The sequence below is a fragment of the Octopus bimaculoides genome, chromosome 2 (assembly GCF_046866305.1).
Source record: "Octopus bimaculoides isolate indiv1 chromosome 2, ASM4686630v1, whole genome shotgun sequence".
NCBI classification, from domain to species: Eukaryota; Metazoa; Mollusca; class Cephalopoda; order Octopoda; family Octopodidae; genus Octopus; species Octopus bimaculoides.
The window spans coordinates 116,866,843-116,881,207 of NC_142929.1; the positions used below are offsets into that span (position 1 = coordinate 116,866,843).

Sequence of the window (14,365 nt, forward strand, 5' to 3'; positions counted from 1 at the left end):
GAAGCTGAGAGGTCAGAGCTATTCAAGCTATGAGCAGGGTTGCGGTCTGCAAAATGAGAGTTAAGTTTAGCAAAGAAATAAGCATACAAGTAAGGTATACACAGGGCTTGTCTTTCAGTCCCTTCTTGTTTATTATAGTTCTCCAAGCTATAACAATGAAATTCAAGACTGGCTGGCTGATAAGTATTAGAGGAAGATTTCCAAGTGTAGAAGTAAGGCCTAAAAGTTAACCATGTGAATAGAAAAGTTTTAGTAGGAAGGAATGCAAACAGCTTTACTACTATCTTGGAAGTGGTGATGTTCAATATGCAGAAAAGGAGTCTGTAGAAACTTTGTACTGTGTACACTGTGCAAACATGGGTATACAAAAATTGTAATATGATCTCAGGGAGACTGACAGAAAAATAAATTTCCTATATCATGGATGTACAGGAATAGCTAACAGTAAGAACATCCCTTGATTTAAGTAGCAAAGAGAAATTACTGCAGAATTCAGTAGCTAGAATTACAGCAAGGTGGCAAAAGTTGAGGCTACTACTGGTTCTGCTGGAGGCAATGGACTTTTTTCTGTGAATGAAGAGCAGATTTTGTGATGATACCAATGTGTTACATTACATAATAGAAATGGACCCAGCATACTCCATTAGATGCATAATGTCAGCATGCATAAATGACAGCTGAAGTGAGTTGAGAGGAAAAGAAATGAACATTAGAAGGATCAGTTGTAGTCTGCAAAAGAGAAGACGGCATTAATACAGACATCATCATTGTTTAACGTCCATTTAACTTCCTACTTACTAAGACTTTGGTTTTTGCTCCCTAAGACCCTTTGATTCTAGACTCCCACACCCTAAACTTTGTCTCTAGTTCTGGCAGTGACTCAGCTATTAGAGCAAGGTCATCAACATAGAGCAGCTCCCAGGGGCAGTCTGTCTTGAATTCCTCTGTTATTGCCTGGAGGGCTATGATGAATAAGAGGGGCCTGAGGATTGGTCCTTGGTGAACCCCTACTTCTACTCGGAATTCTTCACTATACTCGTTGCCAACCCTCACCTTACTGACAACATCCCTGTACAGGGTTTGTACAGCTCTTATCAACCACTTGTCTATCTCCAGTTTCCGCATTGACCACCAGATATGGGATCGGGGGATCCTGTCAAAGTCAACAAAAGCCAAATACAGAAGTTTATCTTTGGCTGGATATTTCTCCTGCAGTTGCCTTACTGGAAATATAACATCAGTGGTGCTTCTGCCTGGTACAAAACCAAACTGCATCTTATCTAGGCTAACTCACTCCCTAATTAGTTGGGCTATGACCCTCTCTGTAACTTTCATTACCTGATCCAATAATTTGATACTCCTGTAGTTATTTTTATCTAAAGCATCACCTTTACCCCTGTAGTAGTTGCCTATGGTGCTGCTACACCAGTCATTGGGTATGACTCCTTCATGAACTACCTGATTTATGATGCGGGTGACAAGACCATAACTCACACCACCCGATATTTTAAGCATCTCAGTCGTGATTCCTGATGGGCCAGGTGCTTTCCCTGTCTTCATATCCTTAATTGCTTTATCTACCAGGGTTCTGTCGATTTGGGTAGCTGGTCCCTCAATTGGGTCAACCTTTGGCAGACTCTCCTCCTCTTTAAACGCAAGGGCACCATCATCCATGCAGACACATTTCTCTCCTATGACATCATGATTTTCTCTCATACTGTCTTGCAATATAAATGCTTCAGTTCTTTGGTCCTCACATTGCTGAACATTGGCAAACTTCTTTTCTGCTACTCCCTTGGCTATATATACCTGTCTCCTAGCTTCCATTTTGGCTATCTGATACATTCTCTTGCTACCCCAACTCTTCCAAGCCTATTTCTTTGCTCTAATGGACCTGTCTACAGTATTGTTCCATCACCATGTTACCCTAGGTCTGGAAGGGACTTTGCACTAGCCACAGATTTGGTCTGTGGAACTCAGCAAGCTGTCTCGCAGGAATTTCCAGCTGCCTTCTATGTCACAGAACTGTAGCTCCTCCTCCCTATCATCAAATTTAGACCTGTAGCTTCCTAATACAGTTTCAATATTGTTTGTATTGTGTATAATTATAGCAAGAACTATATGAAACTGCCTATATCGGTGTAAATAATGACTGAACAAAACAATAGAACACCACTTATACACATTAGAATTACATTTGCTGTGTCAATGATCACCATTTTTTTCTTTTTTATTACTTTTCATTATTTTGTTTGCTGTTCCCCATTCTCTTCCATTTTTAAAAATCTTTTGTTTTGACTATTATGTGATGTTAGTGACTCGACCATCTCACAATCTTGCAGATGTTCAGTTCTGAAATTGTGAGCCATTATGGAATCTCGCAGTACCCTGAAGATGATGAGGATGAGGTAGAAAGAAGCTTGTCCTGTGTGTGTTGGAATGACATTGATATAGCCTTACTTAGGTCTGCCTGCTTTAACAGGCATTATTTAGGCATGACTTTTCCAGAAATCTAACCATTTTAACTTCTTACTAAAGTTTAGGAAAATAAAATTCCTCATATCAATTATTGAAGATATACTATTGTAGGATACAAAAAGATGATCTCTACATACTTACTAGAAAATGATTTCTTTATGCTAATTCTCACAAAATTTGTAAGTCATTAATTTTGAATTGTGTTGGAGCTAGTTTTCTGGAATAGTCTTGTCCTATTGCTGTTGCCAGACCAGGCAGTTATTGTTTTAAAATAACAATTGTTGTGAGACTGCTAACCTAATCAACCTTTTGTGAATCTGATAATTCTTTAAGAATTTAACTATTTTTTTTCAGCATTTTGATGATCATATTTATTCCCAATTGTATTTTTAAGATTTGTCTGTTGGAAAATATTGTCATCATCACCACTATCAGTAATTTAATATCAATTTGCTTTGGAATGTTTGTATCAATTTACATTAGGGATAATAATTATGGAAAAACCTTCTTCATATCATTTTTTCAGATGTTACCACAGTAGTTATCTTCTGAAACCTTCTATTTCTCTTTCTGAGCATATATCTCTAATTTGTTCAAGGAATTAAAAAAAATTTTTGTTCTTTTGTGCTAACCTTTAAATTCTTTCTGCTACACTTGTGTTTGTTCTTTAGTACTGTCACTGTAAAGTCAGCAATACTTAGCTTTCTCAGGTTTTAGAATGCTTAAGTTAGAATTACATGGTAGAATTATATTGTAGGGGTTTGTTGGTGAAAAATAAAGATAAAAGCAAAATCTCAGTGACTGAAAGATGGAAGCTTTCTTTCATTAGCATCTATTTTTCTACTCAGAAAATACAAATTGTGTGTTTTGCTTCATGAGGATTTTTACATATGACTATTTTGTTTCCACCTGCCCTCACTTATTAGTATTTGAAACATATCACAACTTATCACTTTCTATACTTGATAATTCTAATGTATATTAGACACCATCATTAAAATCTTCAATCAGGGAAACAAGGAAAAGCTTAAGTAGTGGAATTTGGTGTTTATATTTCTCTTGGCTATTATATCTAATATGCAGTGTATCACCATAATATTATAAAAATAATGTGAATTTGTGTAATGAAAACTGAAATTTTACGACTCAAAGATTTGTAATTTGAGTCTGGAGACAAGGCTTATTGAGTTGGAGGGAGAATATTTTTTGGAATTTTTTTTCAGTATGTCACAATGAAATGTTTGTAGGATGTTTGAAAAAAAAAGACCATCTTTATATCTAGTTAATTCTTTTAAAGATTACTGTCTGAAACTATTTTTATCATTCTGTTACATAATAGGCAAAACTTTTGTTTCAATTATCAGTTAATATATAGCAAATATTTTAAAGTATTTAAGCACACCTCTGGATATTATCTTCATTCATTCTCCATCTCTGCCTCTTTCTTGTAACTTCAAAGTTTGCTTCTTTCTGAATTATTTTATTGGCATAGAAAAATTTAGACATCTGCATAATTTATTCAGTGAAATTTGCTAATTCTTTGTTGATAGTGTCAGTTATTCATCTAAAACACAGATTCTGTATCATTTCTCTTAATTTGTTCATGTTCATTATTATGTTTATTGAAGATAAAGTATAGCAAAATTGAACTGGGTAGTTACAAAGACAGTTTCATTTCTGCTGAGATTTGCATGTTGTAGCAGAGTATCACTTTAAACTAGCTCTTTAGTACTTATGAATGTGTTCTGTTTTCAAATTTGCATGCAATTACATTTAGCTTCAGCTACCATCAGTAAAGAATATTTTGGGCTTTACAACTAATTAACACAGATTAGTTTCAAAAAGTGCTATGTGTATTTTCGACTAATTCAGTTTGACAAAAGTTTATATACTTGTTTCCCCTCTGTACTTGTTTCCGCCTCTGTACTTGTTTCCCCTCTAAAATTAAATCACTGCAATATTACTTGACAAGAAGCTAGACAGTCTATATTGCAACAGTAATCTGTCTCCACAATAATTACACATCATTTTCAGCTTTCAGTTATTTTTCTAACAATCTCTTCTTTCCTTACATTCCCAATATTCAAGCCATTACCTATTTCATTAAATGATAATCTAGAATTATCAATTTCATTGTGATCTGATTTCCTCTTATAATTATTGTTTGTCTCAAGATATTTGAATTGCTGTAGTTTTGGATGACTCTATGAGAATGGAGGAGTACTGCTAGTGAATGAAGACATTCAAATAAAAATGTCCACAACTCGGAAATAAACTTGTTTAATTCTTTCAGCTTTTTTTTTTTTTTAGTTTAAGTTGCATAATTTTATTTCTTAGTTGCAAATTATTTACTATTTTTCTTTTATAACCACAAGTTTACTTCCCCTGTTTTGTGCAATCATTTGGGGTGCACAATGAAGGGAAGGGAGAAAATTCTTACAAAAGGAAATTTAAGGCCTCAGATAGGATTTTTGCTTTGCTTGCTTGTTAATTATCTATTCTTTAATCCAGTAATCTTCTAAATGAATGCATGTATTTCAGTTAGTGATCCATTATGTCTCAACAGTTGGTGCATGTGCACTTGAATGGAAGAGGATTCCATTTATTGGATTATTATTTATTGTTTTTGGTATTTATTCAAATGTTGGTTTTAGTGCTAAAATTATTTCTCCCAAATAAAATATGGGATGTTCTTGAATGCAATCAGTTCTGCTTCAATTATAATGGAAAGGCGGCGAGCTGGCAGAAGTGTTAGCATGCTGGGCAAAATGCTTAGCGGCATTTCGTCTGTCTTTACGTTCTGAGTTCAAATTCCACTGATGTTGACTTTGCCTTTCATCCTTTTGGGGCCAATAAATTAAGTACCAGTTGTATACTGGGGTCGAACTAATCGACTGCCCCCCCCCCCCACTCTCCAAAAATTTCGGGTCTTGTGCCTAGAGTAGAAAAGATTATAATGGTTTTCCATTACTTATGGTTACTCCTTTCGCTAAATTTCTTTGTTTCTTTATTTTTATTTCTACATTTCTGTTTGGTTTATCCTAAACCTTGTTTATGTTGTCTTGTGTTTTGTTCAGTTGCCTGGGAACGTCCAGTAGTTTAGCCAGCCACTCTAACCTTGTCTTCTTCAGTTGGACTTTTTTCAACCTGACACATGTTAGTCTGCACTTTTTATGTGTGTTTGGTGATAATGCATGATGCTTTCACTTCCATTATTTTGGTTTCAATTAATACTGGCCTAAATTTAGCTTTCCCTAGGAACAGCTGTTTCTAAATCAGTTTTCTTGCTTGTTGAGAGTTTAAATATACACATTTCCTGTTTATAATTTAGGGTACACAAGATATTGAACTACAGTATTTTGTTAGTATATTACTTCTGCCCTTTTTTAATGTACAATTTATGCTTGTTTTAATAATTTTGGTCTGACTACTGTACCCTATCATTATGGATAGATAGAATATTCAGTATTAACAGGTTTAAATTCTCTAAAATGTTTAAAAAGCTGAATAAGAGAGTTTTCTTCAAATTTCTATATTACAAATAGTGTCTGTATAATTTTGATATCTTATAAGAACATTTAGCATTTTCAAGAAATGCAGATACTTACACAGTAATATCTTTAATATTTGATTTAATTTAATTACTTTTGCTTAACTACTAAAATATATTGCCAGATTGTTTTCAGCAGTTTTTATGAAGATCTACACTTCATAAAAAATGAGGGAAAAAAAAAATTTAATAATTATAATGTCTGTGTTTTTCTTTTAAATTGAACCAACATGTTTATTTTCATTTAACATTAATCTTGATTAGACTGAATTATTTACAGTGCATTTGGTTTTCATGCTAATATTATTTTACTTTTTATTTTTGTAACCTTCTTAAATGAGAAAGTCAGTTTCTCGCTACTTCTACAGTTTATACATATAGTTCAAGGAGTTAGCCTTTGCTTTTACTTCAGTTAATTATTAATTTTTACTCTACTTCAGGAACATCGAACTGAGATAGATGCCCGTGCTGGTACTTTCCAAGCATTTGAAATGCTTGGTCAGCAATTACTTCAAAATCAGCATTATGCCAGCCCTGAAGTACAACAGAAGTTGGAAGATTTAGCTAAATCTCGTGAGGCATTAGAGCAGTAAGTCAAATTTGTCTTCCATAAAAATTTGATTTTTAAGATTTCATCTGTTTTTCTTAATCATGAATTGGGAAGTTCCTATATTGTATTATTATATTAAGATACAGTTCTTAATGCTTGTCCCTTAACTGTTGCAAGAGTTAGTACCTCTTTATGTGGTTGATTGGGATAGTAATGTGCCTTATTTACAATTATTGGCTATAGAAATCAAAATATTGCCTTATTGAAATTAACACTATATAGCATCATGTGACCTCAAAGTAGGTGGTTTTAATCACTTGGAAATTGCCCAGATTCAGTATCTATATCACTATAAAGCGTGAGGAAGTTTATAACTTTTTTCTTAGTATCTTCCAGCACCAACATGCTTTAGTCTGAAGAGCAAATGTTTTGTATTTTTAATACTAAGAAACAAGATTATTCTGTTCATTTCTAATATAAGGGACAACAGTTAACAATTAGATCATCTAACCATCTGTAATTATTTGTATTGCACATTATAAGCCAGGTTAAAAAGGGAATTTAAATATATTCAAACTTGCCAAAATTTGTGTCAAGTTTAAAAGCTGCTGCTTGAAAGTAAATTATTTAAAGATGAAAGCAGAGACATATCAAAAGATCAAACTTGGATTAATATAGGAATAGTTGCAAGATATGGCATTGAGATAATATTGTAGGTAGTTATGACATCTGAACTAAGAATCAAGAACTTTGACCATCCACTTGTTTCCTGCATCTGTAGAGTTATTTTAATAATTTACAAAATGTTTTCTATTTTTGAAAGTTCCTAATGTATGCTTGAAATCTTGTAGAGTTTAGATTCATTAAATACAGTCTAATCTACCAAATCTGTTTATTTCCTTTTTAAAGTGCTTGGATTGCTCGCCGCATGAAGTTAGATCAATGCCTTGAACTCCAGTTGTTTTACCGTGACTGTGAACAAGCTGAAGCATGGATGGCTTCTCGTGAGGCTTTCCTTGCTGGTGATACAGTTGATGGGGACAATGTGGAGTCTCTTATCAAGAAACATGAAGATTTCGATCGAGCTATTAACTCTCAGGTATCATTCTTTCATTGATATTGTTTACCACTAAAGTGTTTGATAGAAAATGATTTTTTAAAAAGGATATTTTCAATGTACATTAAACTATCTCTCTGACAGATACTCTTTTTTTATTTATAGCAAGAGAAAATACAAACACTTGAGGCCTTTGCCCAACAACTTACTTCTGGTCAACATTATGACAGTGATGCCATTACAGATAAGAGAGATCAAGTTCTGGACAGGTGAGATTGTTTTTTTTTTTATTATTTTGCTTTTAGGGTTTGGATTAAAAAATATTAACATCTCAATGTATTGTAAAGGTGGAAATTTGGTAAACCCCCCCCCCCCCCCGCCCAAGTTTCAGGAAAGATATTTCATTGTATACAAGTTTTGTGTACAATGTTTCTAGATACAAATCATTCAAGTAGAATTTAATGTTTCAACTTCTGATAAAATATCAGTAATTGTATTAGACTTAGGTAAAATTAGCACAGGAGTGGGTGTGTGGTAAGAAGCTTGCTTCCCAACCACATGGTTCTGGGTTTATTCCCACTGTGTGGCACCTTGGGCAAGTGTCTTCTATAGCCTTGGACCGACCAAAGCTTTGTGAGTGGATTTGATGGATAGAAACTGAAAGAAGTCCGTCGTGTATGTGTGTGTGTGTGTATATATATATATATACACACACACACACCACATATAAGTTGAATGAAGTTAAAACATGGTCTGATTTTCATGTTTTTTATGGTATTTTAACATTAAAAAAAATATTTTGTAATGTTCATAAAGTTAAGTTAGCACTTTCATACATAGTGTAATCATCAGATTTCAAATGTGTTTAACTGACAGTTGAGTTCTTGACAACTTTAGTACCTTTTAGAATGCTCCAATAAAGTGAATTTTTAGAATACCTTTTTAACCAATTTGCATGCATCTTAAACATCACGGTTTGCCAGGCGTACCGATATTCTGTAACTTGTTTATATTTACATGCTAGAGATATTTTTTAATCCGCATCATTAACTGGTTGTTATATTATTGCTGAACTTCCTTTCGGAACAGGTTTGAACATTTTAATAAACCGTTTTTCTTTTATCTTTCTTCTAACCTCACTTGTGTCTTGTGGTTTGTAGAAAGGTAAAATTAGAAACATTTTCTGACCACATGTCTCTATATGTTGTGTTGTGCTCAATGGAATTTGGTGAACATTGGCATTCCAGATTTGTTGTCCGTGGACTCGTATGTATTTGTGTGTCTGCTTGTCCCCCACCACCATTGCTTGACAACTGATGTGTTTATGTCCCCGTAACTTAGCGGTTCGGCAAAAGAGACTGATAGAATAAGTACTGGGCTTACAAAGAATAAGTCCTGGGGTTGATTTGACTGCAGCCATGCTGGTGCTCCAGCATGGCTGCAGTCAAATGACTGAAACAAAGAATAAAAGAATATCTATTTTGGGACTGCAACTAGTGAACCTTGAGATTAATTTGATTGTATTTTTAATTGTTTTAAGTAAATTTTTACCATAATTATTGCTGATTTTCTGCCTACCATAAATCTATAAACTGGTAGATTAAGTTAGAACCTAGTCTAAGGAAACAACCACTTTATAGTAACAAGTGTTACAATTTCAAAGTTTACTCCACAGACAGTTTTCTTGTTTTGCTCATCATTATTGTCTTATATCTGCTTTCCATGTTGTTAGGGGTTGGCTGGATTGCCACATTCCAAGTTCTTATTTGCAGTTACTGCCCTCCTAGGTGTGGTTGGGGTATATATCTATCTAGCATGTTTTCTTTTGGCATAGTTTGTACTTAGACATCCTTCCTAACACTAACCATTTTACAAAGTGTACTGGGTGCGTTTTATAGTAATACAAGCACTCTTGACAAGATTATAGACTATTGGGTGTATTTTATTGTGACACCAGCATTAATAAGATTGCATTTTACCTTGCAAAACAAAAGGAGTTCCTCTCTGCTTTATATTGTCTCTGTTTGTTTAGGACAGTATAACTAATAGAGAACTTAAAAAGAGAAAACAACGGCAGAATATTGTCTAGCATGAAGAGGGGAACAGATTGATTAGGGCGGTAGAGTGGAAGAGGAGAAATGGGTGACCTTACTAGAGAAGTATTAATGACATAGAGTGAATGGAGAGATTAATGGCAGCTATATGTTTGCAGCTGCTAGAATGATTGATGGATAGTTGTAGAAATGGTTAATGTTCGGAGTACATGAGAGATAACAGTAATAGGTGATTTAAGGAGAGAAAATAGTGGTTAGCATATAGAAATGGGAGTAATGTTAGCTGGTGATGAGCATGGGTAGTGAATTTTTGAGATGATGGTGGTAAGAGTGAAGACTGTGAAGTGATAGTAAGCAAATGGGGTTTGCACCAGAAATCAATAGATTTGATGCAAACACTTGATATTCAAATAACATGATGAGACACCCTATTGGCATCTTCATGTTTGATGTTAAAAGAGAGAGTTCAACTGGTTTATGGGGTAAGCAGAAGAGCAGATAGAGATTTGGGCCTAGGAGCTTGGATATAGATATATATCCCAACTTCTACTATGTTTCACTCTGCCTGCTTGGGTAAACAGGTTTTTAACATCATGTGTTGCCAATCATGATGATCCTTTATTGTTTCCTTTGTGAGATACAACATCAATAATCACCATTTCGTTCTAAGTCTTCTTTGGTCTGCTGCTTCCACAGGTTTAATTTACTTTGAGCACTTATCACATGCTTGTACCAGTAACAATTGTCTCTGTGATATACTATATCTGATTCCTTTTCCATGCAGCTTTTGTCTCTTGCTCATTTGTGCTCTATTGTTCAACCTTAGAAATTGACAGTAAATATTGCAACAAAGATGGATAAATTCATATATTAGCATAGATAGTTTGTTATTGATATTTCATTTCAAAAGGCTATCATAAGCATTGTCAGCACCTACCATACAGATAAGTTTAAGTCTGTGGGAGCTTTTGTTTGTCATTGACTTAGTTCTCTTAGCTGAATTAGTCAAAGATTTAGAGAGAAAATTCCAAACTTGGAAACAAAAACTAGAATCAAAAGGCCTCAAAGTAAACTTAGCTAAACTAAGGTTTTAGTTTGTAAGACAGAAGAGAGAATCCCACTGTCACCAGTAAATGGTCATACTTGATGCAGAAAGGGAGCAGACAAGAATTCCTTACTGTGTAGAATTCTATCAACTGTTCTGATGGCTTCCAAGAAGTAGTTGGTAGTTTTTGTTGTCTAGGTAATCTAATTTGCAGTGGAAGTGTGTTCAGATGAGAACTGATTTGGACTCTGATAACCTATCCAATCCATGTCAGCATGAAAGAAAGGATTTAAAATTGATATGGATATTGCCAATCAAAAATATAGGTTATGCATGCAGAGATATGTTATGATTGTATGGTTGTGGAGTTCAGTCTCACTGCAGCAAGTGTCTTCTAATGTAGATTTTGGTTGACTGTGCCTTGAAAGAGGAATTGATAAATGGAAACTGGGAAGCCCTGTGTGAGTGTGTGTGTTTGCACATGCACAGTCTGAAAGGTTTTACAAAAATTTGTGTGATAGCCAATTTGATATTAGGTTTGTCAAAATGTTTCTCCATTTCAGAAGGCTATTTTCTTTTTTTTTCACTAATTATTTTTCTTTTTATGTAGATGGGCTAAATTAAAGGAAGCTCTCATTGAAAACCGTTCCAAACTTGGTGAAGCACAATCCCTCCAACAATTCTCACGTGATGCTGATGAAATGGAGAACTGGCTTCAGGAGAAGATCCAGATTGCATGTGATGAATCTTACCGAGACCCATCTAATATTCAGGTAAGGTATTAATGATCTGTCATCCTGTACATTAACTAGGCTCTATCTTTTTTATTTTATTTGCTTATTTTGCTCAATATAATTATTTCAATCTCTGTTGATTGTTTACTTTGTGACTAGTGAAATGGTCGATATTTTTCTGTTTAGAACATAACTGGTGTCAGAGATGGTGTTTAGTTGTTAATCAGTGTCAAAAAAATCATCATTGTTTTAATGTCCACTTTTCTATGCTTCTATGGGTTGGATGGAGTTCTGTTAAGCCAGACTTTCTACTTTTCCTGTTGCCAATCCTTACCTATTTCCAAGCAATGTTCCTCATGGCTAGACATGTTCTTGCAGAATAATGGAAATGAAGAACACTGTTTGTATAACAGTGATAATCATTTTACAACTCTCACATGATGTCAAGACAAATAGACAAGTATACATACACTATATACACATATATACATTGAGCTTCTTTCAGTTTCCATCTACCAAATTTATTTACAAGACTTTTTTGGTGTGAGGCTATAGTAAAAGACATTTGCTCAAGGTGTCACACAATGGAACTGAACTTAAACCTGTGTGGTTGGGAAGCATACTTAACCACACAGCCACACCTAAAAGAAATTCCTTATCTAAGAGAATTGATTAATAAGAATGTAAAACCGATTTAGCTTTAGTTTTAACTGAAAAATTTTCAAGAAATTTGTTCATGTAACATTTGCTGAAAACCTGAAGTTGAAAGATAGATTTGAAATTGTCTCTAAATTCTATTTCTTACTGAATGAATCTGTCTGAGAACATGTATACATTGAATGTTCTGGTGGTTCTTACTTGCTCTCTACTTAATCATTTGTCAGAAATGTTGCAGTGAGTTGTCATTTCATTGCTGTTCTCTGGTTGCTTTTGTTTTCTACTTTCTTCTCTCTTTCTATCTGTCTTTCTTTTCAGCTCTTTGTCTTGTTATTCTGTTTAATCTGATCCTTTCCTTGAAAATTATTTCATGCGGTGTTTCTTTCCATCTGACCATTGCAGGAGTTGAATGTGGAGAGAAACAGCTGGGTACAGGAGGTACAAGTTGACCTGACCTCTGGGTTCTCTCCCCTTCTTCATTTTCATACCCCTCCCTTTCCTTACTCTTCTCCTGCTTGTTTCTTTCGTTCTCTCCAACCTCATTTCCATTAATGTGAATGTTTGCAGTGTTGTTGCTTCCATGTTTTAACTGTCCCAATTCTTACAGAAATGTTTATGGCAAGCCATTTGTTTTGGTTCTGAGTCTACTGAACCTTACTGTATATGCTTTATCTATGTTACTGTCAAAGCTAAACTATTAATAAACAACTTCAGAACTCTTGGAATTGTACTTGTTTGGCAAGTGACTTGAATAGTTAAAAATGAATTCCCCACAATATAGTTAAAAGATCATCCCAGCTCTATTGATGATGTTTAGCTACTCCTATAACTGAATTATTTTCACCTCTTAAACCTTATGTAATGTGTGTGTCACATTCAAAATAAGCTGTTGCTCTTGCTACTATTGTATTATTCAACTTAACTCTTTTACTGGTGCCACTCATTGAACTGATCCATTCTGGAGCAGAATAATTTAATTTTGCCTTGTTTTAAGCATTAAAGCTTATCAGATGTGTCAGTTATGAAACAATATCCCCCCTCATCTTTTATCATTATAGTTCCTCAGTGACAGCATCTTTTTATCTTGACTAGTAGAGACAGAAAACCTTTCAAATTAACCTTTTAAGTTTTACTTAATAAAAAAATTCATATCTTTTGCTTTCCTTGCTCTCTCTCTCTCTCTCTTCTCTCTCTCTCTCTCTCTCTGTCTCTCTCTCTCTTTCTCTCTCTCCCCCCCCCCCGTACTGCATGAGCCTGCTCCCTTCTTTATATGAAACATTGCGATCTCTCAGGAATTTCATTTAATGTTAAATTTGAATCAACTAACCAAATTGTATTTTGTCTGTTTGTGTGCATTGCATTTGAAGTGAGAGAATTAATGTTTTGCCAATATTGACAGCAAAAAGGACAATAAAAAAATTAGTCCACAATTAACTCCTTGATTATTTCTACAACAAACTGATTGCCATCATTGATGATAAAACTTGGTTTTCCGTTGTAGAAAACTGCATCTTTTGAATATACAGAGAGCATTGGAATGCTTGTTTAGTCAATTCTCATTAACTGTAACTCAACTCTTTACTACCAGATTTTATAAGTCTATATGTATGAAGCTGCAAGAAATATATTCCTCATGCAAAGTTGATGAATCAAACTTCATTAGAGAAGTATCAATATTCTAAAAATTTGATGGAAAAAAACATTTCCTAACTTTTTCTTTTCAATCCTATACTATTGAAAAGGACTTGAGTTATTGGGTCTAATTTAATCTTAATTCATACATAGTATTTAGAAGGAATTTCATTCTAAAATATCTAACAGAACTTGGTTACCTGTATTTAAACCTGGTTTCTTGTATTAGTCAATGCATTGACAGATAACAATCAACTGGCATTGCATATCAATTTGTTTATTGCTCTTGTTGTGTGCATCTTGTAAATTTTCATACCTTATATTATTTATTAAAATGCCATTAATTATGGATTTTATATTAAATGCCTTCTACTTTCCTCTTTAATATCAATTACTGTTAAATAGCTGTTTTTTGTGTGTGACTAAGAAAAAGTGTCATTTTTGTTCACTATGGATGACACATTGGATAATCCACATACTTTTGTAACTGAAGGAGTGGAGATTAACATTGGTTCTTCATGTAGTTGAAAAGATATTAGAAAACACTGAATAAAGCTATTTTCTTCAAATGTTTTTGAAGTTTCACTTCTAAGTAGTTAATACAGAAT

At 34.0% G+C, this 14,365-nt stretch overlaps 1 protein-coding gene across 49 annotated transcripts in view; it reads left to right on the plus strand.

The window, feature by feature from the left end:
• LOC106879353 (spectrin alpha chain) overlaps positions 1 to 14,365 on the plus strand; it is a 92,620-nt gene that overhangs the window by 59,619 nt on the left and 18,636 nt on the right. For 15 of the 49 annotated variants that reach the window (XM_052978642.2, XM_052978643.2, XM_089347571.1 and 12 more), the window contains 4 exons: positions 6,469 to 6,617; positions 7,488 to 7,677; positions 7,801 to 7,904; positions 11,345 to 11,507. In XM_052978642.2, coding sequence (XP_052834602.1) covers positions 6,469 to 6,617; positions 7,488 to 7,677; positions 7,801 to 7,904; positions 11,345 to 11,507 — 606 coding nt within the window. Of the gene's footprint in view, positions 1 to 2,342; positions 2,409 to 6,468; positions 6,618 to 7,487; positions 7,678 to 7,800; positions 7,905 to 11,344; positions 11,508 to 12,527; positions 12,564 to 14,365 lie in introns of all 49 variants that reach the window. The other 34 variants (XM_052978638.2, XM_052978640.2, XM_052978639.2 and 31 more) reach the window with 3 other exon arrangements.